The 25024-nt window shown below is 60.4% G+C and overlaps 1 protein-coding gene across 2 annotated transcripts in view; it reads left to right on the forward strand.

The window, feature by feature from the left end:
* JPH3 (junctophilin 3) overlaps window positions 1–25024 on the forward strand; it is a 77184-nt gene that overhangs the window by 24383 nt on the left and 27777 nt on the right. For both annotated transcript variants that reach the window (XM_043599841.1, XM_043599842.1), the window contains exon 2: window positions 8228–9005. In XM_043599841.1, coding sequence (XP_043455776.1) covers window positions 8228–9005 — 778 coding nt within the window. The remainder of the gene's footprint in view (window positions 1–8227; window positions 9006–25024) is intronic.

The following is a 25024-nucleotide window of genomic DNA, read 5'->3' on the forward strand; positions in this document are numbered from 1 at the left end:
CCTGGCAGCTTCTTCCAAATGTCTGATGACCCTTGGCTGTTCGTTTATTAAAGGTCCCAAGAAGCAGACTGGCCGGACTCGACCTCTTCAGAGGACTTCTCCGCCCCTGCCTGCATGTGTCCGTGTACCTGCCCGTGCCTGGATCGGCCGGGAACGGGGGCAGGGTCTCTGCTCAGAACGTGGTCTTCCTCCTAGATGTCCTGTGTCTGGTCCCACACTTAGCCCCCGGCTTCTCTCTGCCCGGTGTCCCCCGGCTGTGATCTTCTGGTTCTGTTTCTCCAGGAACTTTTGTGTCCTGCCCCACGAGTGTTTATATGTTCTCAGCAATCTGGTTTTTATCCTTTCTCTTGGTTTATCCTCCTAACTTCTACAGTTCTGTCACCTGGTTAGAGACTGAGAATGTTCTATTGGCTTGCGGGGCCACTGTAACCAAATGTCACACACTGGGAGGCTTAACCACTAGACCTTTATTCTGTCCCAGTTCTGAGGCTGGAGGTGCAAGGTCAAAGTGCCAGGGCTGGGTTCTTCTGTGGCTGCTTTCCTGGGCTTGCAGGTGGCCCCCCTTCCTGCCTCTTCATCTGGGTGTTATCCTCCGCACACGCCCCTGGTTTCACTTCCCTGGTTTTTTGTTTGTTTGTTTGTTTGTTATTTCTGAGAGCGAGCAAGAGAGACAGCGTGAGCAGGGGAGGGGCAGAGAGAGAGAGAGAGAGAGAGAGAGAGACACAGAATCCCAAGCAGGCTCCAGGCTCCAAGCTGTCAGCACAGAGCCCGATGTGGGGCTCAAACTCACAAACTGGGAGATCATGACCTGAGCCGAAGTCGGATACTTAACCGACTGAGCCACCAGGTGCCCCCCTGGCGCATAACTGAGCCCTCCACGAGCCCCCCACTTCTTACAGGAACATCGGTCCTATCATGTTAGGGCCCAGATGAACAGCTGCGTGTTTTTCATCGTGATAAAACCCCCAAAATTTACCATCTCGACCATTTTTTTTTCCAACGTTTATTTTTGGGACAGAGAGAGACAGAGCATGAACGGGGGAGGGGCAGAGAGAGAGGGAGACACAGAATCGGAAACAGGCTCCAGGCTCGGAGCCATCAGCCCAGAGCCTGACGCGGGGCTCGAACTCACGGACCGCGAGATCGTGACCTGGCTGAAGTCGGACGCTTAACCGACTGCGCCACCCAGGCACCCCTCGACCATTTTTAAGTGCACAGTTCACTCGTGTCAAACATCCTGAGTGCTGTGCACAGCTGTTCCCAGCGCCCCCCTCCAGAAAGCTGGTCTTGTAAAAATGAGCCCCCGCACGCATTAACCACTCCCCTCCAGGCCCTGGCACCTGCCGTCCTACTTTCGGTCTTGAATTTTAACTACCCGAAGTATCTCCCGTAAGTGGAATCGTACGGTAATTATCTTTCTGTAGCCGGCTATTAGCACAGTGTCCCGAGGGCTCATCTGTGCCCTAGCTGGTGTCGGGGTTCCCTCCTCTTAAGGTTGAAAAATGTTCCATTGTGTGGACAGACCACCTTTTCTTGATCTGTCCGTGGACCCTTGGGTTGCCTCCACGTCTTGGCCGCTGTGAGTAGCGCTGCCGTGAGCACGCTGCGTGAAGATCCTGGAGACCCTGCCGTCCGTTCCAACGGGTCTGGAGGCGGGGCGGTGGTGCTTTGCTCCACGGCGGCCGCTCCGTTTCACATTCCCACCGACGGTGCGCGGTCCCCACGCCGTTTCTTATGGGGTTGATCGTGGCCGTCCTAGTGGCGTGAGGCGAGGTCTCGCCGTGGGTTTGACCTGCGTTTCTCGGATGACCCGTGATGCTGAGGATCTTTTTGTGGGTCCGTCGCCTCACCCCGTTTTACCTTAATCCTCTCTGCGAACGCCAGGTCTCCCAATACGGTTACCTTCTAAGGTCCTGGGGAGGGTGGGAGAGGGGTGGGTAGGACCTCACCATGTGGGATGAGTCGTTTCCCCGGAATCCAGAACACGTGCTAGTCAGTAGCTGTAGCTCGTCAGAGCCCAGCTAAAACTGATTTTTAAAAATACATCCTGGGGCGCCTAAGTGGCTCCGTCGGCTACGCATCCAACTTCGGCTCAGGTCATGATCTCACGTTCGTGAGTTCGAGCCCCACGTTGTGCTCTACACTGATAGTGTGGAGCCTGCTTGGGCTCCCTCCTTCTCTCTCTCTCTCTCTCTCTCTCTCTCTCTCTCTCTCTCTCTCTGCCCCTCCCTGGCTTGCACGCACACACTCTTTCTCTAATATTTAAAAAAACTCAGCAATAAAACAACTCATTAAAAAAATACTTCCTGGCGTTGGTGACGATGGAGGGAGATGGTCACTCTTATGTGGACTTCTCCATGGGCAATTTATCAAAAGCCCTAAGTAAAAAGAAACTTCCCTTTGAGCAAATGCATTCTAGGAATCTATCCTGAGGCTATAACTTGTGTACAAAGATAAGCTATCAAAAATGAGGAATGACCTAAGTACCCACAGAAGCTTGGCTTGTAACTTCTATGTTGTGGAATGTTCGGGTTTTGGGCTGGCTGTCCTCACTAATGTAGAAAAGGTGGAAAGAGGGGCACCTGGTGGCTCAGTCCGTTAAGCATCCGACTTTTGATTTCAGCTCGGGTCACGATCGCCCGGTTTGTAAGATCAAGCCCTGTGTTGGGCTCTGTGCTGACAGCATGGAGCCTGCTTAGGTTTCTCTCCCCATCTCTCTCTCTGCCCCCTCCCCCACCCCTGGTCACATACACACTGTCTCGAAATATTTTTAAAATGGAAGGAGGTCCAGGGTGTGTTGTGAAAGAAGGTTCCAGAGCCTAGTATGCCTGCCTGTGCTGTGATGCTGCTGCCCTGACCCGGTTGCTTATGAGCTGGGTGTCCTTGGACGAGTTTCTTCACCCCTGGGTCCTCCTCTATCAAAGGAGTTGCCCTAACCACTGCACATCACGTGGTCTCCTCTGGCCAGCCTGATTCAGTAGGTCAGTTAGGGCCTGGGATTGTGGCTTTCTACACACACACACACTACGAGCACAACAGGTGGCTTTCATCTAAAGCGACATGGGGGCGGCACTCATTTCCGAGTCCTGCCTGCCTTGGAGATTCTGGGTTGGGCCCAGACGTGGACGTGTGGACATGTGGAATTGCTGGGGTGGTGGTTTTCACTCAGGGTGCAGTGCATTCTGCTATTGTTTCCAGAAACTCTGGGAAACCCACTTTCTGGGTGAAGCAGGAAGCAAAAGTTCGGGGTACAACCTGACTTCCCAGTGTGTCCCCTGCTGGTGAGATGGGGTTTGGGGATGGAGGGGCCTCCACGCACCCCCCCCCCCCGCCCCCGGGCATGAATGTGGGGACACAGGGCATCCTGTGCACCTGAGGAAAAGGGGCCTGGAGCTCTGTGAATGCCTTCTGTTCCTCCCAGGGAGATGCCTGTTCAACACGGGGCTCTCATGCCAGGCCTGACACCCCGGGCCTATTGGTGCAGGGGTCCGGGGGCACACGGACCCCAAGGAGAGGGGTTCTGGGTGTTTCAGGGACCCCTGGGCTCACTGGGACGAACGAGGGGCGATCTGGTGGAGCCAGCATTGGAGAATCAACTGTGTCCCCCTCTCTGAGGGAGGAGACTCTAGCTGCTTCTCTGGCCCCTCTTTCCTTCTCTGGGCAGGAAGCGATCACTCGGGCTTTCTCTCCTCCCAGCCCAGCATCCCGGAGGGAGTCGGCGGTTGGCCACATTCTGGGATCTAGTCACCTGCGATGGGGAGGGGAAGGGCTGCACCCTGTGCGCACTGGGGGTAGTGGACCTCTGGGAGGAGGGCCAGTGCAGGTGGAGTGGGAGGTTTCTGGAGGGGAGAATAGGAGCTGGGCTGTGGCACTGGCCCCTGGGTAGGCAGGTGTGGTGTGGGGCTAAGGAGAGGGGGGTTCAGCCACCTGCAGGCCTGAGGCCCTCTAGGCGGGCAGGCAGGCTTTGAGATCAGCTCCAGCTGGGTTCCAATCCCCCTCTTGTCAGTAACATCGAATGACTCTTTTGCTCCCAAGCCTCAGTCTTCTGTCAAATGGGCACAATGAGTCCTGACTTCACAGCAAATGTTGTTCCTTCCTCTCCTTCCATTGACCCTGGGGCTCCCAGCTGGTCCCCTGGGTGTGCCCCCAGGAAGATCTGTCCCTGCCCAGGGCATGCTCTCAGGGTGCGCTCAGGAGGGCATCTCCGCTGATGTCCAGCCCTAGAGGCCGGCCTGTGGCTGAGTCTGCATTTTCCACCAGGGTGGTCCTCTGGGTTGTGTGACAAGTGCTTTGGAAGAGTGTCAGATGATGGGCAGGGGCTTCAAATGGGAAAATAAAAGCCTGTGAGAAATGTGTGGAGCTCTAGGGAGCCACATAGAACTCAGCAAGAGCTGACTGTCCGCCCGGCCCAAGGTGCCAGAAGCTGGGGGTTGGGGCTTGCCTGGGCTCTGGCTTTCAGAATTTGGATGGCGTGCCAAGCCAGGTATGGAGCCTCCATGGGGTTCCAGATGCAGCAGCAGGGTCACCTGGGAGCTTGTTAGGAATGCAGAAGCTCAGGCTGCACCACCTGACTCATTCAGGGGGTTTTATCCTGCTCCTTGGGGGATGCTGATGCTGCTCAAGTATAAGGCAGTCCCAGGTCCCACAGCCTTGTCCTGTTGGCTCTTCCCTGCGAGTCTTGCCGTCTCTAGATGGCACTTCCCAGGCAAGGATCGGGGAGGTTTGCTTCCTCACCTGCAGTCCCCTCAGATCTCCTGATTCCAAGTTCCAGGTGATGGGGATGGAGGGGCCAGCCCATTATCTTCATCAGGATAGGCAGGTGAGGTGGGTGAAGGCGGAGTCCACTCGAGGGTGCTCTGCCTTACTGAGCTTGCCTGGAGAGAAGTAGGCATGCTCCCAGCTATCCATCTGCACCTGAGTCTTTCTGTGACCGGTGGCCCAGGATCAGGGTGGAGGTGCACACGGGAAGTTTCCCCTGCTCTGGGGCCCTCACAGCATCCTGCAGGGACAATACCTGTCAGGGTCACTTGGTCTTCCCGTTGTACTGGGTATGTTGGCTCCTGCCTTCTCACACACAGGCTGCTTGGGGTATAAGACAAAACACTGGATTTAGGGTTTTGCAAATCACTGATTGGATTCAAATGTTGGGCGGGGCTTGAAGCCTTTGTCTCCCCTGCCCCCACCCTGCCAGCCCCGGCAAGGAGGGAGAGGGCTAAGGACTCTGGGCAGAGAGGCTGGGGAGGGCAGGGGTGGGGGATGGGAGCCTCCCCACGGCCTCTCTGGTCGCTGAGCTGACCTGGGTCTGTTCTCTTGATTCTGTCAGCCCTTTGTGGGGAAGGGAGGAGGCTGTGCTCCCAGGCCGGTCCTAGCAGAGCTGGGCTGTAGTGTTTCCTTGATGGTGAAATCCAGTTTCTTGCCGATGTCGACTGCAGCCTTGTAGAAGAGTTCCCACTGGGGGCAAACAGGCAGATACAGGGGCACCTGGGTGGCTCAGTCAGCTGAGCATCCAACTTCAGCTCAGGTCATGATCTCGTGGTTCATGGATTTGAGTCCCGTGTCGGGCTCTGTGCTGACCGTGCAGAGCCTGCTTGGAATTCTCTCCTCCCCTCCCCCCTCCCCCCCTCTCCCTACTTGTGCTGTCTCTGTCTCCCTCAAAATAAATACTGTTAAAAAACGCAGGTCCAACAAAACTGCACACTCTGGCCAAGGAACCTTCCTTGGATGTGGGTGTGGACACTCGCAGCTTGGACTGGGCACAGAAGGCCTTCAAGGGCCTGCTTGCCCCACCCTCAGGGAAGGAGCCGCCGGGACCACTGAGCCTGCTCCCGGTGTCCTCCTCACGGCCTTGGGTTGGTGGAAGCCATGGGCTCTGTCCCAGTGTGGGCCACCCTGGCGTGCTGGGTGGCACAGAGTCAGCCACTGCCTTTGTCCGTCCTGCCCCGTGCTTACAGCCAGGTTGACTTGACTCTGGGAGGGGTGCGGTGGACGCCATGGGGCACGTGGATAAAACCCATATCCTACCCTCTGGAGGACAAGGTACCCACTGCCTGGCACAGGCAGCCAGCCGGAGGCAGGGAGAGCTCTTGGTTGGGGCAGGGGTGGGAGGAGGGGAGAGCCCTTGCTGCACTATATTTCCCCGAGTTAAGGCCGTGGGCCCGGGGCTGCTTCCCCCAGCGGGGTGCACCCCCACCCGGCTTTGCGGTTACCAGATGACTGACCCGGGTGGGGGTACAGAAGCCCTCCCCGCTGGGTGGGATGAGTTCCATGGGATTGGGCTTTAGTGCATGTGCAGCTGAGGCTGCCCTCCCTCGGCCCGCCCCATAGGCTACGTTCCCAAGAACCGTGCCCTGCTTCTAGAAAGCACCTGTGTTGTGGGGCCCTTTTTAAATGGACAGGCTGCTGTCTGCTGGAGCAAAAGTCTCCCTGGTCCTTTGTCCCGGCTACATCTCTTCCCGCCCCCCCCCCCCCCCCCCCCCGGGCATGAGTCATGAGAGTAACAGGTCTAGAATACAAGGCCCTTACTCTCTGGGGAGCTGGCAACCTGGTTCAGCAGGCGGATGTGTCCTGCAAACGTGGAAGGACCCAGGCACTCTCCAGAGTCCGCCTGTGGAATGCCGGACGTCCTGTGTGGTGGGCTCCGTGGGCTGGGGTAGCCTAGGTGTTGGGAGGGGGCTCCAGCTGGGCTGGAGTGGGTGGGATCTGGACGGCGGGGTGGGGATTAAGTAAGGGCAGGCTGCGCAGATAAGGTCTCAGATGAGCCCTTGGAGGGTCAGGACCTGTTCTGACTTCGGGGCTGTGGGTGACCGTGGTGGGTAGTGGCATATCGATGGCTGACGTCCTTTAGGGATGCCCTGTCTAGAGGACCAAGATCCAGGGTTGCCAGATCCTGTCATTTTTTTTAGGAGAAACCAGAACTGAGTTTTCACGTGGCAACCCCTTGATTTTGAAATGTTGGCTCTTCCAGTATTTTTATGAAAACACTATGGGGCATATAAAACCTGTATGTTGCTTCTGTAACAGTGAGTTGGGAGAGGAAGGGGAACAGCCCCCCCCCCCCATTTTCACTGAGAAGCCCTTCCGGGGTGGGGAGTCCCTCAATGGTGCCTAGCTGAGGCCTGGCAGTGACTCTAGGAACCCTAGGGTTTTCATCCCCCCCTCTATCGATGAGGAGACTGAGGGTCAGAGAGGTTCCCATCACACGACAAGTAGAGCAACACGAGCCTGGTTTTACTGCTTTGTTTTTCCTTTTTATCCTGTTCTGTTAGGATATTACATGTATAATAAAATCTGCAATTTTGATCCCTCTCCAAACGCGGTCAGTCACGTTACATTGACGATGTTGTGCCACCGTCACCTCTGTCTACTTTCAAAACTTCTCTGTCACCCCGAATAGAAACTGAACAGAACAACTTCCTGTTCTTCCCTCCACCCCCACCCCCACCCCTGGCACCTGCCGTTCTTCTGTCTGTGAACTTGACTACTGGAAGAGCGTCGTGTAAATGTGATTGCAGTTTGTCAGATTGTCCTTCTGTGACTGGCTCGTTTCACGGAGCGTAGAGTCGTCACGGTTCATCCCTGCTGTAGCGGGTGTCAGAGTTGAACGGCTGGGTAATATTCCACTGTATGGATAGACCCTACGTTATCTGTCCATCCACGGATGGACCCTCAGGTTGTTCCCACCTGCTGGCCGTCTGAATTACACTGCTGTGAACGTGGGTGTGCAAATGCTTCTTTGGAGCTTCTGCTTTTGATTCTTTTGGGGACGTCTGGTCTGCGGATCGCAATACCTTAATGTTCCCAATTCTCTTCCAAACCCTTCCTACCCCCCCCCCGCCCCCACCTGCTCGTACTGGGTTTGTGGCCTGGACCTGTGTCCCTGTAGCTGGACTCCCGGACCCCACGACTGTTGGGGTCACTCGCTAACGTGCTTCCCTCTCCTTGGCTGCGTCCTCTCCCTGTCTTCTCAGGGTTGGGCCTTTGTCCCTGTGCAGCGAGAGCTCTGTAGTTCACAGCTGACTCTGTATGAGGCTCGGCCACCCCCCTTGTCCCTCCCCAACTTGTAAGAGCTCGAGGTGCAGCTGTAGGAAGCAGGGCTCAAGGGTTCTCCGCCATCGGCGGTCCGTGTGCCTCAGTGCGAACCGTGCCAAGATGTCCCAGGCAACCCACGGTGTCCCCCCCCCCCCGTGGCCCTGCGGGGGGCTCACCCCTCTCTCTGCTGTCTCCGCAGGGACCTACCAGGGCCAGTGGGCCGGCGGCATGCGCCAGGGCTACGGTGTGCGGCAGAGCGTCCCCTACGGCATGGCGGCCGTCATCCGCTCGCCCCTGAGGACGTCCATCAACTCCCTGCGCAGCGAGCACACCAACGGCGCCGCGCTGCACCCCGACGCATCCCCGGCGGCGGCCGGCAGCCCGGCCGTGTCCCGAGGGGGCTTCGTGCTCGTGGCGCACAGCGACTCCGACAGCCTCAAGAGCAAGAAGAAGGGGCTGTTCCGGCGCTCGCTGCTGAGCGGCTTGAAGCTGCGCAAGTCCGAGTCCAAGAGCAGCCTGGCCAGCCAGCGCAGCAAGCAGAGCTCGTTCCGCAGCGAGGCCGGCATGAGCACCGTCAGCTCCACCGCCAGCGACATCCACTCCACCATCAGCCTGGGCGAGGGCGAGGCCGAGCTGGCGGTCATCGAGGACGACATCGACGCCACCACCACCGAGACCTACGTGGGCGAGTGGAAGAGCGACAAGCGCTCGGGCTTCGGGGTGAGCCAGCGCTCGGACGGGCTCAAGTACGAGGGCGAGTGGGCCGGCAACCGGCGGCACGGCTACGGCTGCATGACGTTCCCCGACGGCACCAAGGAGGAGGGCAAGTACAAGCAGAACGTCCTCGTGAGCGGCAAGCGCAAGAACCTCATCCCGCTGCGCGCCAGCAAGATCCGCGAGAAGGTGGACCGGGCCGTGGAGGCCGCCGAGCGGGCCGCCACCATCGCCAAGCAGAAGGCGGAGATCGCGGCCTCCAGGTAGGAGGCGCGCGGGCGTGCAGGGCGGCGGGGCCTGGGCGGCTCGGGGCGCGGCGCTGGTGTTTCTGGACTGTGCCCGCTGGAACTCGGGGCTCCTCGGAGGTTCTCGGGGAGGGCACAAGAACTCGGGGTTCCTCGGAGGTACTCAGGGTTTCTCGGAGGTTCTCGGCGTTCCTCGGAGGTTCTCGGCGCAGGAACTCGGGGCTCCTCGGAGATTGTCGGGGAGGGGGTGCGCGGGAACTCGGGGTTCCTCGGCGGTTCTCGGGGAGGGCACAAGAACTCGGGGTTCCTCGGAGGTACTCGGGGCTCCTCGGAGATTGTCGGGGAGCCGGTGCGCGGGAACTCGGGGCTCCTCGGAGGTTCTCGGGGAGGCGGTGCGTGGGAACTCGGGGTTCCTCGGCGGTTCTCGGGTGGGGAGACTGTGCGCAAGAACTCGGAGCTCCTCTGAGGTTCTCGGGGAGAGCACAAGAAATCGGGGTTCCTCGGAGGTTCTCAGCGCAGGAACTCGGGGCTCCTCGGAGGTTCTCGGGGAGGGGGTACGCGGGAACTCGGGGTTCCTCGGCGGTTCTCGGGGAGGGCACAAGAACTCGGGGTTCCTCGGAGGTACTCGGGGTTCCTCGGAGGTTCTCGGCGCAGGAACTCGGGGCTCCTCGGAGATTCTCGGGGAGGCGGTGCGCGGGAACTCGGGGTTCCTCGGCGGTTCTCGGGTGGGGAGGCTGTGCGCAAGAACTCGGGGCTCCTCGGAGGTTCTCGGGGAGGGCACAAGAAATCGGGGTTCCTCGGAGGTACTCGGGGTTCCTCGGAGGTTCTCGGCGCAGGAACTCGGGGCTCCTCGGAGATTGTCGGGGAGCCGGTGCGCGGGAACTCGGGGTTCCTCGGCGGTTCTCGGGTGGGGAGGCTGTGCGCGAGAACTCGGGGCTCCTCGGAGGTTCTCGGGGAGGCGGTGCGTGGGAACTCGGGGTTCCTCGGCGGTTCTCGGGTGGGGAGTCTGCGCAAGAATTCGGGGCTTCTCTGAGGTTCTCGGGGAGGGCACAAGAAATCGGGGTTCCTCGGAGGTTCTCAGCGCAGGAACTCGGGGCTCCTCGGAGGTTCTCGGGGAGGGGGTGCGCGGGAACTCGGGGTTCCTCGGCGGTTCTCGGGGAGGGCACAAGAACTCGGGGTTCCTCGGAGGTACTCGGGGTTCCTCGGAGGTTCTCGGCGCAGGAACTCGGGGCTCCTCGGAGATTGTCGGGGAGGCGGTGCGCGGGAACTCGGGGTTCCTCGGCGGTTCTCGGGGAGGGCACAAGAACTCGGGGCTCCTCGGAGGTTCTCGGGGAGGTGGGGGGGCCGCAAGGCAGTGGATGATCTGAGGAGGTTCTGGGCCCTGCGGCCTTCCATCCGACAGGACAGCGTCTCCTTTATCTGTTTTGAGTGCTGGTGTTCAAGGAGAGGTGTTGAGGAATAAAGGAGGTGGGCTGTTCTGGGGAGACAAAAGTGTGAGGTCCCCAGGCTGCGGGTCTAGCCCTGCAAGGACATGGGGGAGGGAGGAAGCTGTCTTGGCTGTCCATAGGCCCCAGGACACAGTCCTAACTGCAGGGACTGGCTGGGGGAGCCGGGAAAGGGGTCCATGTAAGACTTGGTGCTGTGGGCAAAGGCTGTTGTGAGACGCGGCCCTTACTGAGTTCGGGGTTCCGCAGGGCTGGCGGGCACTTAACATCGGTTTCGAGTTGGCTGTTGGCAGGTGCCATGTTGGAATTCAAGGTGGCTTTGGTGTTGGTGCAGGGTGGGGGCTTCAGAGCTGGAGAAGGGGCCAAGGGCCTGGCTCCCTGGGAGCTGCAGATGTAGGTGCGTGAGCGGCGAGGCCGTGGACGGCAGGGACCACTTGCAGCTGGGAGGAAGTGGCCCTGTTGAAAGCCAAGACCCCCCCCCCCCCACCGGAGGCCATGTGCCTGGGTTCTAAAGAAACCATTCCTGATTTGAGGTACCTGAGAGCTTCCTGTCCTGTGTGTGCTTTCCTGGGTCAGGGTGGGACCTGGGGGTCTTACCCCGAGGCGCTCAGGGATGGAGCCCCCGGCTGCCTGGGCAGGAGGCTTCTGGGAGGACAGACCCCAGCGTCTTTCTGGATGATTCTGTGTTCCTGGCCGGGGGCAGGAAAACTTCCCAACTTTGCTAATTAAGGTTTTAGTGTGTGTGGTTCTGGTTTTCAATGAGCTTTGAACAGTGCGAACAAAACTGGTAGGTGCCGTTTATTGCCAGAATATGTACTGCTCCCAACATCCCAGGTTTTAGAGGGAAACGAAATCCTTTCTAAGAAGCCAAGAGAAAAGCAGAGTCCCTGCCTGAGCCCCGAGGTCCAAGATGGCTGTTCGCCCCCTCTCGCCTCCCCCCAGGTACGTTCAGGCCTGGAAAGAAACAGAAGCAGCATTTATGACCACTCCCCTGGGGGGTTAAGATGAAATTAGGTTTCATAGTTATTTCTTCCAGTATAATGTGACAGTCGCTCATATAGAAAAATTGGAACACAGATCGTAAGAGGAAGCAGGCGTCACGAGCCCCGGTCTGCTGCGCCATCCAGACTCTGGCTGGCATCTGGCTGTATTTCCTGCCTTCCTGTCTGTCGTTCATTCCTTCGCCTTTTGTATTTGGTTTATTTCGTTGACCTCCGCGGATGAGAGGTAGTTACAGGGCTGGGGGACAGCGTCGTCGAGGACCCGGGGTCCCCTCACGGCAGCTCGTCTCTGGCCTGTGGCTTAGTTCTCGGCCCAGGGTCCGTGAGGTAGCGTGAGGACGCGGGAGAGTCTGCAGAAATGACTTTAAAGTCTAGCGACCAGGAGAACTTCCTCGGGACTGAGGACATGGGACACGGGGTGGTTTTCTGACAAATCCCACAGAAATGGGGCTCTGGGTCCCATGAAGGAGTCGAGCCCGTGTTGTGGGCAGAGCTCAGAGTCCACACGCCTGAGGAGCTCCGCTTGGGGCTGGTTTCAACCTCTGAGCCTCGGTTTCCTCGTCTGTGAAGTGGGACTAATGGACCCTGCCTGCAGCGAAGGTCTGAGAACCCGGGTGCTAGCTCAGGGAGCGTATGGACCCTGGTCTGGCTCAGGCCCATCACTGCTGAGCAGCCTGGAGAAGATGCTTCCCCTCTCTGGGCTGGGTTCCCCGTTGAGGGACGGGATGCAGTGATACACGGTGCCCTCAGCCTGCGTGGGGCTGGTGCACGGCACTGTCACCCTCCCCCGGACCATGCCAGCCCCTCCCCTTCCCCTCCGACCCCAAGACCTCTTGGGGCGGGGGGGGGGGGGAGTGGGTGTGTCTGCACGTTTGCACTGTGACTGAGCTGTGTGGGCCTCTTGGTGTCCAGGGCCACCCACTGGAGGCAGGGGTGACCACGTCCTCTATCCCTGCAATAGGGTCCGGGATAAGAAGCCTCCCTTCGAGGCGCAAGAGGAAGCCCTGCTTCCTGCATTGTCTCAATGGACTGACAGGCCAGTTCCCTCTTTTTTTCTAACTCTGCTTGGACAGCGCAGCCCACACGAAAGCTGGGTCAGCGTCCCAGAGGCCCCAAGGCCCGCCCTCCACTGGAGCGTGAAAGTGGCCTCGGCGGCTGCAGCGTGGCTAAACCCAGGAGGACCCTGGTCATTGTCACAGCCAAGAGACGGCCAGGCCGAGACAGCAGGAACAGAGAGGGGCCACCGCTCCCTCCTTGGGCCCTGGCCGGGTCCTCATCGGGGTGCCCAGGACCCTCCCCGGGGGGCGCGGGGGTCAGCTCTGGGGGGGGGGCAGCTGTGGAGGGAGGGGACAGGCACACAGGCTTTCCTGGGAAATGTGGTGGGGGTGGCATTCTGACCCGTGGTCCCGGTCTCTGGGTCATACAGCCAAGGGGGCTGTGGGGGTGGGGGCGTGTCTGCAGCCGGATCTCAGCCCCCACCTCTGTACAGGGGATCGCCCGGGACCCCCAGTCACCCTGAGGCCAGCCACCCAGAGATGCGGGGACCTTGTCAGGTGCCGCCTTGGCTCTGCTCTTCAAAGCTTTCCAGGCCACGCCCGGTATCGCCAGCACCGGGTGGTGTATAAAACTCGCACGGCCGGGCCCCACCCCAGAGCTGCTGATTCGGGGGGTCCGGGTGGGGCCCGAGAACCTGCATTCATTCTTCATGAGCCCCCGGGGGATGCTGGGAGCCTCCAGCGCTTCTGACAGGAGGCCCGCAGGGCAGAGGCATTGGAGGGTCCCAGGTGGGTCTGTCTGGGCTGCCGAGGTCTGAGCGGAAGGCGCTGCTGTCCTTCGCCTGGGACTTCCGGTCCAGTTATGTCTGCCCGGTTGTGCGTGCCGGTGACAGGGTCCGTGATGGATGGATGCCACCCTGTCGCCAATGGGACACCCCTCAGCACCTCCTGGGAACTGTTTCCAGCATGTGTGTTCTGACCGCCCACAGAATAGACGCCTCCCGTCCTCATATGCTCGGGCGCTCCCCTGGAGCGTCCTGAACGGGATGGCAGGTCTGTCTCTTCCGTGCCTGCCTCCCTCCTTCCACCCTCCCGGTGACCGCAGCAGGCATAGCCAGTCCATCCCGGTGCTCCTGGCAGCGCCCTGGCCCGGGGCACGGGACCTGCCAGCTGTGATCTCACCAGAGGGGCTGGTCCTCCCAGGGACCAGCCTGTGGTGAAAACGCAAACCCGTCCCCGCTAGTCAGGAAGACGGTGTGCAGGACGCCTGGCCCGAAGGCCGCCACACATGAGTGTCCATCAGCTGCCCCGTGTCGTGCAGCGATCCCGCCCCCCCCACCCCACCCCAGGAGGAAAGAGTGGTAGAAACCGAGCTGGCGGTGGGCCGGTCCGCCTCCTGCCCTGTGGTGGCCCCGGGACACCTCCCAGCGGCCGGGGCTGGTGGAGGGTGCTGGAGAAGGCGGCAGGGCGAGCGCTGTGAGCCCCCAGCTGTGACCACTAGGCGAGGGCGGGGAGGGGGCACCCCTCACCTGGGGAGGGAGAGCCCGCACCTGGGTGGTGGTCGTGAGCCGGTGTCCCTGGCCGCTGCCTCTGGCAGTGGAGGAGAGCTGTCAAAGGGGGCACCAAGTCTTTGAAGTTTTATCTTGTTCTGTTGGAACATAACATCGGGGCCAGGTGTGGTCTTGTCCCTGGATCCCTGGATCCCTGGTGCCTGGAACCGTGTGTGTGGCTCGGTCACGTGGCATCTGTGTGACAGCCGTGCTTTGGATGAATGTGTGGCTGCTTGGGGCCCACCTGCTCTCATCGTCGGGGACAGCTTCCTCTGGCGCTGGGAGGCGGCAGCTTCCCGGGGGGTGTGGGGCAGCTGTGCCGTTTGAGGGGGACTCTTGCTCCCGCGGGAGCAGCCCCAGCTGGGCCTGGGCGTGTGGGCAGGACATGGGGCCGTGCTGGGACGCCCTGGGGGTGAGGTGGCTGGGTGGCTGAGGACGCCTGTTCCTGGGCACTGAGCTGGCTGGGTCATTGGGGCGGACCGGTGCACGTGCTGGCCGTCAGCGGGGGTCTGAGTGGTGTGACGCTTGGCTGAGTGAGAATCATGGGTGGGGGGAGACGGGAGGGACCCTGACCGGGCACTTAGGTGGCCGAGGCCATTCTTGACATGCAAATGGCTGTTCCCCTCCCACACTCAGGTAGACGGGGCTCCCTGCTCACCACTGTCCAGATCCTTCCGTCGGGTATACCGGCTGCTCTGGACGGGAGCTGGGGAGGTGAGCCACGTGGACGGCATAGCCGAGAGCCGCCCAGATGCTGAGGGTGGGGTGCCCAGGTCTCCGAGCCGGGCAGCGTCACGGTCAGGACTAGACGCACCGCCAGGGTATTGCCCCTTCAGGCCTGGGCCGCATTCTGGGACCCCCCACTTGTGGATATGGGGGGGCTGGCCGGCTTCTGCAAAATGCTCTCTAAATAGACCGTGGTCGCTAGGACAGGGAGGACTTGGTGTACAAAACCTCAGGGAGGCCTGTTCTGGGAGGGGCCCCCAACTCCCCAGCTCCTGCTTGAGCGCCCGCTGTATGCCCAGCGAGCTGGTGTGTCTGCACCGGGGCCTCGGCGCCCTCCGCCGTGCGCCCTGGCTTCCCAGCCTCTGTGAGATCTGGACCTGCTCTAGGCCGTTCCTGAGGGGTCGGTACAGCATGCGGGCAGGGAGGCGGAGTCCTCCGCCAGGAGATTACCTGAAGCATGTTTCCTTCTTGAAGGAGACAAAACTTTCCAGGATCTGAAGTTGGGGGCCGGCGGGGGGGGGGGTGTCTTTTTTTAACGTTATTTTTTATGAAGGTGATACCTCCACAAAAAAAATATTAAAACCATAAAACGGGTTGGTATAACGTAACTGTCATGCCCAGACCGTTCATCTCCTTAGAGGGAACTAGAGTGACCCCCCACCCCCAACCAACCAGCCACAGGGGGTCCGTTCCCAAGACCCGCAGTGGATGCCTGAGACCGTGGATAGGAGCCAACCCAACCCAACCCTGTCCACGCCGCGTGTCTTCCTGGACGTCACACCTACGAGGAAGTTTAGTTTACGAGTCAGGCTAAGGCAGAGACGAACGATAAAACAGAACATCCGCAGCAACACCGTAAAAGTTACGTGAACGTGGTCTCTCTCAGAACCTCTTGTCCCCTTCTCGTGACGCGGATGCTGAAATGCCCCCAGAGGAGGCCAAGTGCTCCGAACGACAGGGGTATGTGACAAAGCCTTAGGCCACCACGGACCCCTGACCACACGTCAGAAGGGGATCCTCTGCTTCCAGACCTCGGTCGACGGGCTCACTGAAACCGTGGACGAGGGGACCGTGCACATTTTTGTCAGGCTTCTCTCCGCCTGTATGCGGATGCGGATATCACCCCCTCGTGGTTTCCTGTTACAGGCATGGGACCGCGCTGTCCGCGGCGTTCTCTGGTTTGTCTTTTCTACTCCTTCTGTCAAGGACGTCTTTCCGTTTCAGGGTGTCCAGACCTGTGTGTTTCGCTAACAGCTACACGATATTGGGGAACACGGATGCACCGTGCCGGTCCACCCCGGACTCTGAATGAGTGTTGGGGGTGCGTCTGATCGCTCAGTCTTGCGGACGCGGCTGCAGGAGCCGTGGTCGCCCTCCCGCCCGCCCGCTGGGCTGCCGGCTTGCACATTCCTGCAGTGTAGCCTCCCAGAGCAGCCGCTGCCGGCTGGGAGCCGCGTGCGTTTCACGTTGGTGGTGGTGCTGCCAGCTGGCCTGGCGGGAAGGCTGCCCCGATTTACTCTGGGGGGGGCCCTCAGGGCAGTCCTGGCTGAGCGCCGTCATCGAGCAGTTTCCCTCTGCCGCAGGCTGACCGTGCCCCAGAGACCCCGTCCTCCCGGTCCCCTGGGCCCGGTGGGTTCGCGACCTTCCGTGGCAGGTGTGGTGAAGGATTTTGAGAGGAGGGGGTCATGCAAGATGAGGTCCCCACAGGAGGAGTGCAGGGGGTCACAGAGCTACCCCCCCATGTCCCCCCAGCCTCTGGAAGGAAGCAGCCCTGCCCACGCTGTGACTTGCCCCCACTGAGACTCTGGTTTCTGCCCTCTACAGTCAGACCGTGAGTGCGCGTTAATGCCACCGTGTGTGTGGAGACCTCTGCCTGAAGGCGGGGTGCGTCACCTGCGGTCCCTCTCCAGAATGGTCACGCCTGTCCCCTTCCCACCCCACCGGGCGGCCAGCTCTCCCGGTCCCTGCGGAGCTGGGCTCTCTCTGCAGGGTACACGAGCTTCCTGCTGCCGGGGGAGGGCCGGCCACCTGCTAGGAGAGGCCTTCGGGTGGGCGAGAGCCATCTGTTCTGGCCCTGGCCTCCCGACGTGGAAACCAGAGAGACTGGGGAGTGGGGTGCCGGATCCCGGGAAGGGGCCGGGTCAGGGCCGGCCGTGTGCACCTGCAAACCTTGGGTTCCATCCCAGAGGTGCGGGGGCTCGAGCTCGGGCCTGTGTCCAGTGCCTTCTGTCTGTGTGCCTGGCAGGTGCTGGGGACCTGGGGAGCCGGCCCCTGCCCGCACCTCCACCCTGCACCTCGCCCTGTGGTGCCCCACCCTCGCACGTGGGGTCGGGACAGGGGCTGTCGGGCGTGATTGGGCTCGTTGCCCGCTTTGCTCCACTTGTGCCACTTGACCGAACCCACGGAGCCTGGGACTCTGCCACTGGCAGCTTGGGTGACGCGGGAGACAGGAAGCCAGCCCCATGCTGGCCGGGTGTCCTGGGGGCCGTTTACCCTGCCTTCCCCCGAGTTCACCTCCTCTCGAGAGAGCCCGGTGCCTTTTGCGAGGCCCTGGGAAAGGGACGTCAGGTCGGTCTTGGTGATCTGTCCCCAGACTTGGTGAGTCCGGGTATTCCCCCTAAACTTGCCCCCCGGCCGTCCTATTGCAGCGGGAGCCCGGTTCTTGGGGAGGAAGGGCGCGTGGCCCTGCTGTCTGCAGCCTCAGGCCAGGCTCCCGGGGCCTGTGTTTCAGCTCTGTAAAACGGGTTGTAACGAGCAGGTGCCTGCCGGGTCCCAAGGAAAAACCAGGGACATCTGCTCTCCTTCCCCCGACATGCCAGAGGAGGCAGGGAGAGGGACAGAGAACTCCCCTGCCCTTGACCCTCGGCAGGCCCCGAGCCTCGGTTTCCCCACCTGAGTGGAGCACACACCCAGCGCTTGGACAGCCGTGTCTACACTAGTCAGACCTGAAGAGTTTTGTTTTGTTGAAGCTTATTTCAGTCCAGCCTGGAACCCAGTAGGCACTTGGGGCAAACTGCACATTTGTTCCTGATTCCAAGCCCTGCCCCCCCCCCCCCCCCCCCGCCTGCAACTGACCATGCCCTTTGCCGTGTGACTCTGGGGTCCCTCCTGTTGGAGGCTCTGCCACGTGCTTTGCTCAGCAACATGGGGTTGGAGGGGTATCTAGCGCCCCCACCTCACCCCTCTTGTGCCCCTGCCAGCACATGACTGTGTGACCTGGGGATGAACAATGCCAGGAAGACCCAGATGCACGGGTGAGAACGATCAAGTCTCCTCCTTTTAGGAAAGGATTGTTACGCAGCACTGTAGCTGACTGATACGGCATCCGTGAGCGATTCTTTTTTTTTTTTTTTTTTAATCTTTACTTTTTGAGAGAGCATGAGCAGGGGAGGGACAGAGAGGGGGACACAGAATCCGAAGCAGGCTCCAGGCTCTGAGTACTAAGCACAGAGCCCGACACAGGCCTTGACCTCATGAACTGCGAGATCATGATCAGAGCCAAAGTCGGATGCTTAACCAACTGAGCCACCCAGATGCTCCAAGAGTGGTTCTTGAAGGAAGAAAGGAGTGTTTCTGCTGAGCTCCAGCCACGTTGGACTGTTGGTTCTTTTTCGGGAACATTCCCGACCCTTCCTTGTTGTGAGTGCCCTGGGGCTACCATGACCACATGCCCCTCACTGGGAGGCTTGAACCAACAGGAGTCTGTCTATTCTCTCCCTGCTCTGGGGGCAGAAGTCTGAAATCAAGGTGTGGGGTGGGGACATGCCCCCCTCCAGAGGCTCCAGGGAGGATCCTTCCTGCCTCTTCCAGCTGCTGGGGGCTCCAGGTGTTTCTTGGCTGTGGCCGCATCCCTCCAACCTCTGCTTGTGTCCTCATTTGCCCTCTCCCTGTGTCAGTGTTCCCTCTTACAAGGACAGGTCATCAGGTTTAGGGGCACCCTAACTCAATCTGACTTCCCCCTAATCAGGTCTGCAAAGACCCTGTCCCGAGTGAGGTCATGCTGAAACTCTAGGGGGATGTGAATCTGGGGGTCCCCATCCAGCCCACTGTACTCTGTGTGGCTACACCACAGCTAGGCTCTTCCCCGGCTCATGGACGCTGTTCCTTTTGCTCGGAGGTGTCGGTAAATCACAGCTGCTGTCCGTGGAATCCACCTGCCTCCAGAGAGCTGGGGTCAGAACTGCCCCCTTACCCCCCTCACAAACTTCCTTTCTTCTCTGGGTCTGTGTTCTCGTGGGCCCTGCTTCAGCTTTCCTGGAGTTTTCCATGAAAAACCACCTACCCGAGGCGTGTGGTGTGATGGGAGTTCACCAAAGGCTTGGCGAGACAGAAGGGGGTTGATCTCAGTTACAGACAGAACCTGCCGTGGCTCACAGATGCCACTGTGCTCCAAACCCTTCCCGCCCCCCCCCGCCAGCCGCTCCCTCCACTTGAACTTCCGCCTTTGTGCACAGCGCCCCCACCGCCAACTCCCCCCGGGCTGTGACCTGGGCCTCCCCTGCCCTCCCAGGTCCCACCAATGGGCTCTGCCAGGCACTGGGGCACCCAGCACGGCTGGTATCCAGGGAGGGCCCACCACTTGAACGTGCAAGCCCCCACCAGCTCGGGGGGAGGGGCGGTGGTGGATAGAAGGAACAGGATGGGAAATGGGAACCCCTCGCTGCATGAGCACGTCGCCGACCTTAGCCTCTGCTGTGGAAGGGTCTGCGTGACCAGAGCTCCGAAACGTTTGCTTTGGGAGACTTTGAAGAGTGATTCTGGCCACGGTGGTTCCTGCAGACGTATGTCTGTAAGGCGGGACTTGGTGTCGGAACCAGGACTCCACTGCAAACGACAGAATCCCAACTCAAACTGGTTCAAGAGGAAAAGGGGCTGTGCGGCTCTTGTTCGTGGCTTGCTGTCAGGCACGGCTGGATCCAGGGGCTCAGATGATGTCAGGGCTCTTGTCTGTCCCTCTCTGTGTCCATCCCCTTGTCTAGCAGGTCCCCTGCAGGAGGTGGGAAAGACCGGCAGGTCCCTGTTCCCCTGACCCTGCAGCTCCCTGTTCCCCTGACCCTGCAGCTCTCAATCCAGAGGGAAAGAGCACCCGTGTCAGAATGATCTGGAAAGGCTGTGAGTGACCATGCTGGGTCACAGGTGCACCTCCAGCGTGTGTGTGTGTGGGGGGGTGGTCGAGGATGGACACCCCACGGGACACGGAGCGGGGGAGAACTCGTCCCTGATGGGGGTGCTGTGCTAACGAGCCCAGCCCAGACTTCGGAAGGGAGCAGTGCCGGGATCCGTTTCCTCGTGTGTGTGATGAAAGTCGGGAGTGCCTCGGTCCGTGTCTTCCTGTCGAGATGCGTTGGCATCGCGTCCTCAAGGCTCGTTCACGTTGTGGTGGGTGTCAGAGCTTTGTTACCCTCTGTGGCCGAGGGACATTACGGTGTGTGGATCGCCGCGTGTGCTTAGCCACTAGTCCACGGCTGGTTTCCACCTTGGTGACGGATCCTGCTGCTGTGAACGCTCACGGCCAGGTGTTTGTGGGGACGGGCACACCTAGGAGCAGAATTGCTGGGCCATGTGGCAGTCCTACGTTTAACTTTCTGGGGACTGGCCACACAGCCACGGCCCCATTCCACGTCCTGACCGGCAGTGCAAGTGGGTTTCGGTTTCTTCCCATCCCTGCCGGGAAGAGAGGGAGGAAGAGAGGACCCCAACCAGCTGAACCACCCAGGTACCCAAGCATCGGACTCGTGATTTTGGCTCAGGTCATGACCCCGGGTCGTGTGATCAGGCCCCAGGTTGGGCTCTGGGCTGAGCAGGGAGCCTGCTTGGGATCCTCTGAATCTCTCTCTGCCCCTCCCCTGCTCACACTCTCCTGTTATTGTCTGTCTGAATGCCCCCCCAGCCCGCCTCGTGGTCCGTGGGATTTGGATTCATGTTTCCCCAATGGCAAGAGAATGATGTACTTGGCCATTTGTGCATCTTCCCTGGAGAACCGCCTGCGATCTGGGGCTTTAACGTTTGCTCACTCCTCCCTGTCAGCCACGTTTGTTTGTTGGAGTTGTTCCCTGCCTCCCCCCCCCCCCCCCCCCCCCGCCAGCTGAGCTGGAGGCCTGGAGAGTGCTGCCCGCGTTTCTTGTTGTCCAACCCCCCACGGTGTTCCTTGGGGAGCCTGGGGACAGTGTCTCTGCTGGTGTCGCCTGGGGGACTCGGTCCCTCCCTCCCCCCCGCCCTGTTGAGCTCATCCACTAGTGGTGTTATCACTTGGCCTCCCCAGCGTGGTTCCCTCGGGGCAGGAGACTGAAACTGCTCGGGACCCGGACCCCTTCCTGCACTCCGGTGGCACCCAAGCACCCCGGACGTCGTGAGCATGCCAGGGAGGCGAGAGAACCTCTGTTCCCATCTCCCCTTAGTGTCTCTGGCTCCCACACTCTCCTCCTTTGAGCCCCTAGCCCTGGGCCCCCAATGGGTGTAGATGTTAGAGCCCCAGCTCTGCCCCCCGGGCCTCCCGTGGCGGGAGGACACCTCCCCCTTGTGGCCGGCAAGAGGCTGTGCCTACGGACGGGGCCCCCAGAGCCTCGGATGGGAGGTCCACATGCTGTGACCCCTTTACCCCATTGCTAGGGTGCTCGGCCCCTCATCTTCTCTGCTGTGGGGGAGGCCTCACCCTCAGGTCCCAGGGCACATGGGACCTGCCCTTGGCTTGGGCAGAGTCCTCCCTTCCTCTCAGCTTTGAAAGCTGCCTTGAATAGGAATTTTCTTAGGGTGACAAGGAAAGTTAAAAGGAAGCCATTTCCCTCCCTGCCCTGTTGGCACTGGGTCCAGCGTGGCCGTGCAGGGCTGGCTTGCAGCCCACGGACCCGACCCCTTCTTCCCGAGGGCACGGCGGTCCCTGTGGCTGGGGTGGCACAAGCCACACATTCCCGGAGCAGGAGTTGGAATGAAACGACCCACCCCCAGATGCCCATGGCAACCCGGAGAGCCAGTGTTGAGGATCAAAGGCCCTGAGGTCCTTGTCCCCACCTGGAAGGGAGCCACCGCCAATTAGGAACACTTTTTCATTTAAAAACTTTGCGGTAAAACACACGTGACATGCGCTTTTCCACCAGAACGACTTTCAGGTGGACGGTTCAGGGGCTGTGAGTACGTTCGGAGTGTTGTGTAACCCGCACCACCGTCCCAGCCCGGCTCCTCTGCCCGGACTGCAGCTCTGTGTCCGTGAAACCGTGGCCCCCGGCCCCCCGTCTGCTTTTCTCCTCCAGGGGCCTCGTGTAAGTGGAGTCCTACGGGTGTGTCCCGTTGTGACGGCTGGTTTCACCGGGCACGGTGTCCTACACGTCTGTCGGTGTTATGGGGGGTGGGGGGCACTTCCCTTTCATGGCTGAGCGGCCCCCCGTTGTGCTCGTGGACCCCGTTTTGTCCACCTGCCAGCGGGCACTCCGCTTGCTTCTACCTTCTGGCCGCTGTTGTGAACGTGGGCGTGTCTTTTGTGCGTCCTTCGTATCGTGGAAGATTTCAATTATGTGCAAAAGTGGAGGGAAGATTCTGTGACACCGTGGGCCGCTCACCTGGCTTGAGCCACTGGGAGCTCCTGACTCCTCTTGTCCACTTGAACCCTGACCCGCCCCCCCCCTCCCCCGGGGTTACTTTTGGAGCAAATTCCAGGCCTCCTAAAACCTTGTCTGTAAAGATAAAGTAATCGGGAGTGCCTGGGTGGCTCAGTCGGTTAGGCATCCGACTCTCTTTTTGGTTACTTATTTTGAGAGAGAGAGCGCGAGCAGGGGAGGGGCAGAGAGAATCCCAACCGGCTGAACTACCCAGGCACCCACGCGTCCAGCTCTTGACTTCGGCTCAGGTCATGATTCCCAGGGTCATGTGATCAAGCCCCAAGTTGGGCTCTGTGCTCACAGCGTGGAACCTGCTTGGGATTCTCTCTCTGCCCCTCCCCTGCTCACGCTCGCTCGCTCTCAATAAACATTTAAGAAGATAAAAATAATTAGAAATCTAAGCTTAATATTCTCCCATCTGAAAAAATAGCACCGATATCTAATAGCCTTAAAAATCCAGCCAAGCCCTCATACTGATTCGCTTTTTCATTAGTTACTTTAATCCCGATTTAAGCACAGACACCGCTCCAGCTGTGGTCACCGGTTGATCTGCCTCCTGGGTCTCGTGTCCGCGACAGGCTCCCTCCTGGCAGCGTGTTTATTTGGGCAGACCAAGTTCTGGAGAATTTTCCAAAGTTGGGGTTTTGCTGAGCACATCCAGGGTGGGCTTGCCCTGTTCCTCTGTCCCGTGGATTTGCCGGAATGGGCAGACCAGGAGGCTTCACCGGATACCGATGCTGTTCGCTTGTTTCCGCGAGAATGCTCCCCAGGTGGACGTGCTCCGAGGACAGCGGCCACAGAAGGGCCGTCGTGTCTCGGTGAGGTCGGGGGTCGGTTGTGGCCGCCGTCTGCCCCGTTTCAGGAGCACTGGTTAAGCTGAAGTCCATCCTGGTGCCAGCCCAGCCCTCGGGGAGGCTGCTGGGGGCTCTCGAGGCCGCTGGCCGGTCCCCCGGGGCACCGGAGGGAGGAGGCCCCTCCGTGCACCGGCTCATCTCCAGGCGGGCCGCGACCACCTGTCCCTCTGGAGCCCTGCGTCGTTTGGATGGAGCCGGGCCCAGCCAGCCCTGCACAGCGTCGGAGTCCGCGTGCTGTGACCCGGGCAGGCAGAGGAGGGGGCCGTGCTGGCGGGTGGGACCCTGCGCCCGGGGCTCTGGAGCACTGCTTTACTTCAGTCTATCTCAGGCCAGTCCGTGGGCTTCCAGCCTGTTCTGATGCTACGGTGTCCTGGCTCCCAGGTTTGACACGGTGACCTACGGGGCCAGGCCCCACGGCAAGGTCTGTGGGGCCCGCTCCTCTCCAAGGGGCCGAGCGCCTGCTGCTGGCACTCTGGGAGGAGGAGGGTTTCGGGGACCAGAGAGCTCAGGCAGTCGGGGTCCAGCCCCACCGGGCATTTTCAGGTTGTCGGCCTGGCCGCCAAATGCCCACAGAGGTCCAGAATGACCAGGAGATTAGCTGGAAACCACGGTGGCGGCCTGTCTCGGGGGTCTGGGACCTGAGTGGGGGATGGGCCCAGCTGCGTGGAAGGTCTGTGCTGGTGCGGAGGGGGGATGACAGCCACCTCTGCTGGGGGAGCTCACCTGCACGTCGTCAGTGCCTCCCATCTGGTCATCTCTGCAGTCCGCAGATGGGCGCATCAGTTGCAAGAGGAGGAGTCTACTCTCCGGGAAAAGGTCCAGATTCTTCACCCAAACGCAGGCCCCCTTGAACTTCGGCCTCGGATCCTACCACCCCCTGGTGGACGTCCTGCACTGGTGCCCCACCACCCTCTGGGCAGCCTTTCCCTCCGCACATTCTGTTCCTTCCTGGAATGCCCTTCCTTCAGCCCAGTGAGCTCCTCTACAACCCTCGAGACACAGTTCAGATGCACCTCTCTGAACTCAACTGCGACCCTGAGGAGGGAGTCGGCCGCTCCCTTTCTGTGAGCCCTCTGTGTTGGCATGTGTCTTGAGGCGCGAGAGTTTTTAACTTGTTGGGACTGTGAGCCCCCTGAAGTCAGGACTTTGCTTTTCCGTGCAGCAGGGACAGGAAGGAAGCAATTCTTATGCCGTTGACTGCATGTGAGGAGCAAGCATGGTGGGCCGCAGGGCCAGAGCCTCAGTTTCCTCCTCTGTATGTCAGGCACCACTCCTGGGGCAGCAGAACGGGACAGGAGGATGTTCGTGGAATGCTCAGCACGTCCCTGCCACCGGGAAGCCCTCGGGGATCGCACTAGTCAGCATCACGGTTTTCACCGCGGGATCCTGCAGGCTGGTGTGAACCTGAATGAAACCCACCAATTCTCCAGCCAGCCAGGCTCTGGTCCCATCTCTGCACACAGATGCTGTTCCCGTGGGTTCTGACCGCTGCTCCGCCCAGCCCCAGGGTGACCACGCATGATCGCTGCTCACCTGGCAAAGACTCGCGGTAGACTCCCGCCTAGTCTGGAAAGCCTCGTCCCCGCAGACAAGTGGCTCTTTGTTGCAAGCACCTGGAGGGCATGTCTCATGGGTTGCTGGCGGTCACCTTGGCCGGGGCAGTGTCAGCCGTGAGCCTCAGGGCTCCGAGGGGTGGTGCTCTGGGCTAGATGGGACTTGGTCACCTGTGGTGGCCCTGCTCTGCCTTCTCCTGGAAGATTTTGTCCCACATGTGGCGGGGGGGGTGGGGGACCTCGGTCAGCAGCTCTCCTGTCACAGGGAGGCCACCAGACTGGCTCCTGCTCGGGCCCTCGCAGAGGAACTTTGCCGCTGAG

The sequence above is a fragment of the Prionailurus bengalensis genome, chromosome E2, assembly GCF_016509475.1.
Source record: "Prionailurus bengalensis isolate Pbe53 chromosome E2, Fcat_Pben_1.1_paternal_pri, whole genome shotgun sequence".
Classification (NCBI taxonomy): Eukaryota; Metazoa; Chordata; class Mammalia; order Carnivora; family Felidae; genus Prionailurus; species Prionailurus bengalensis.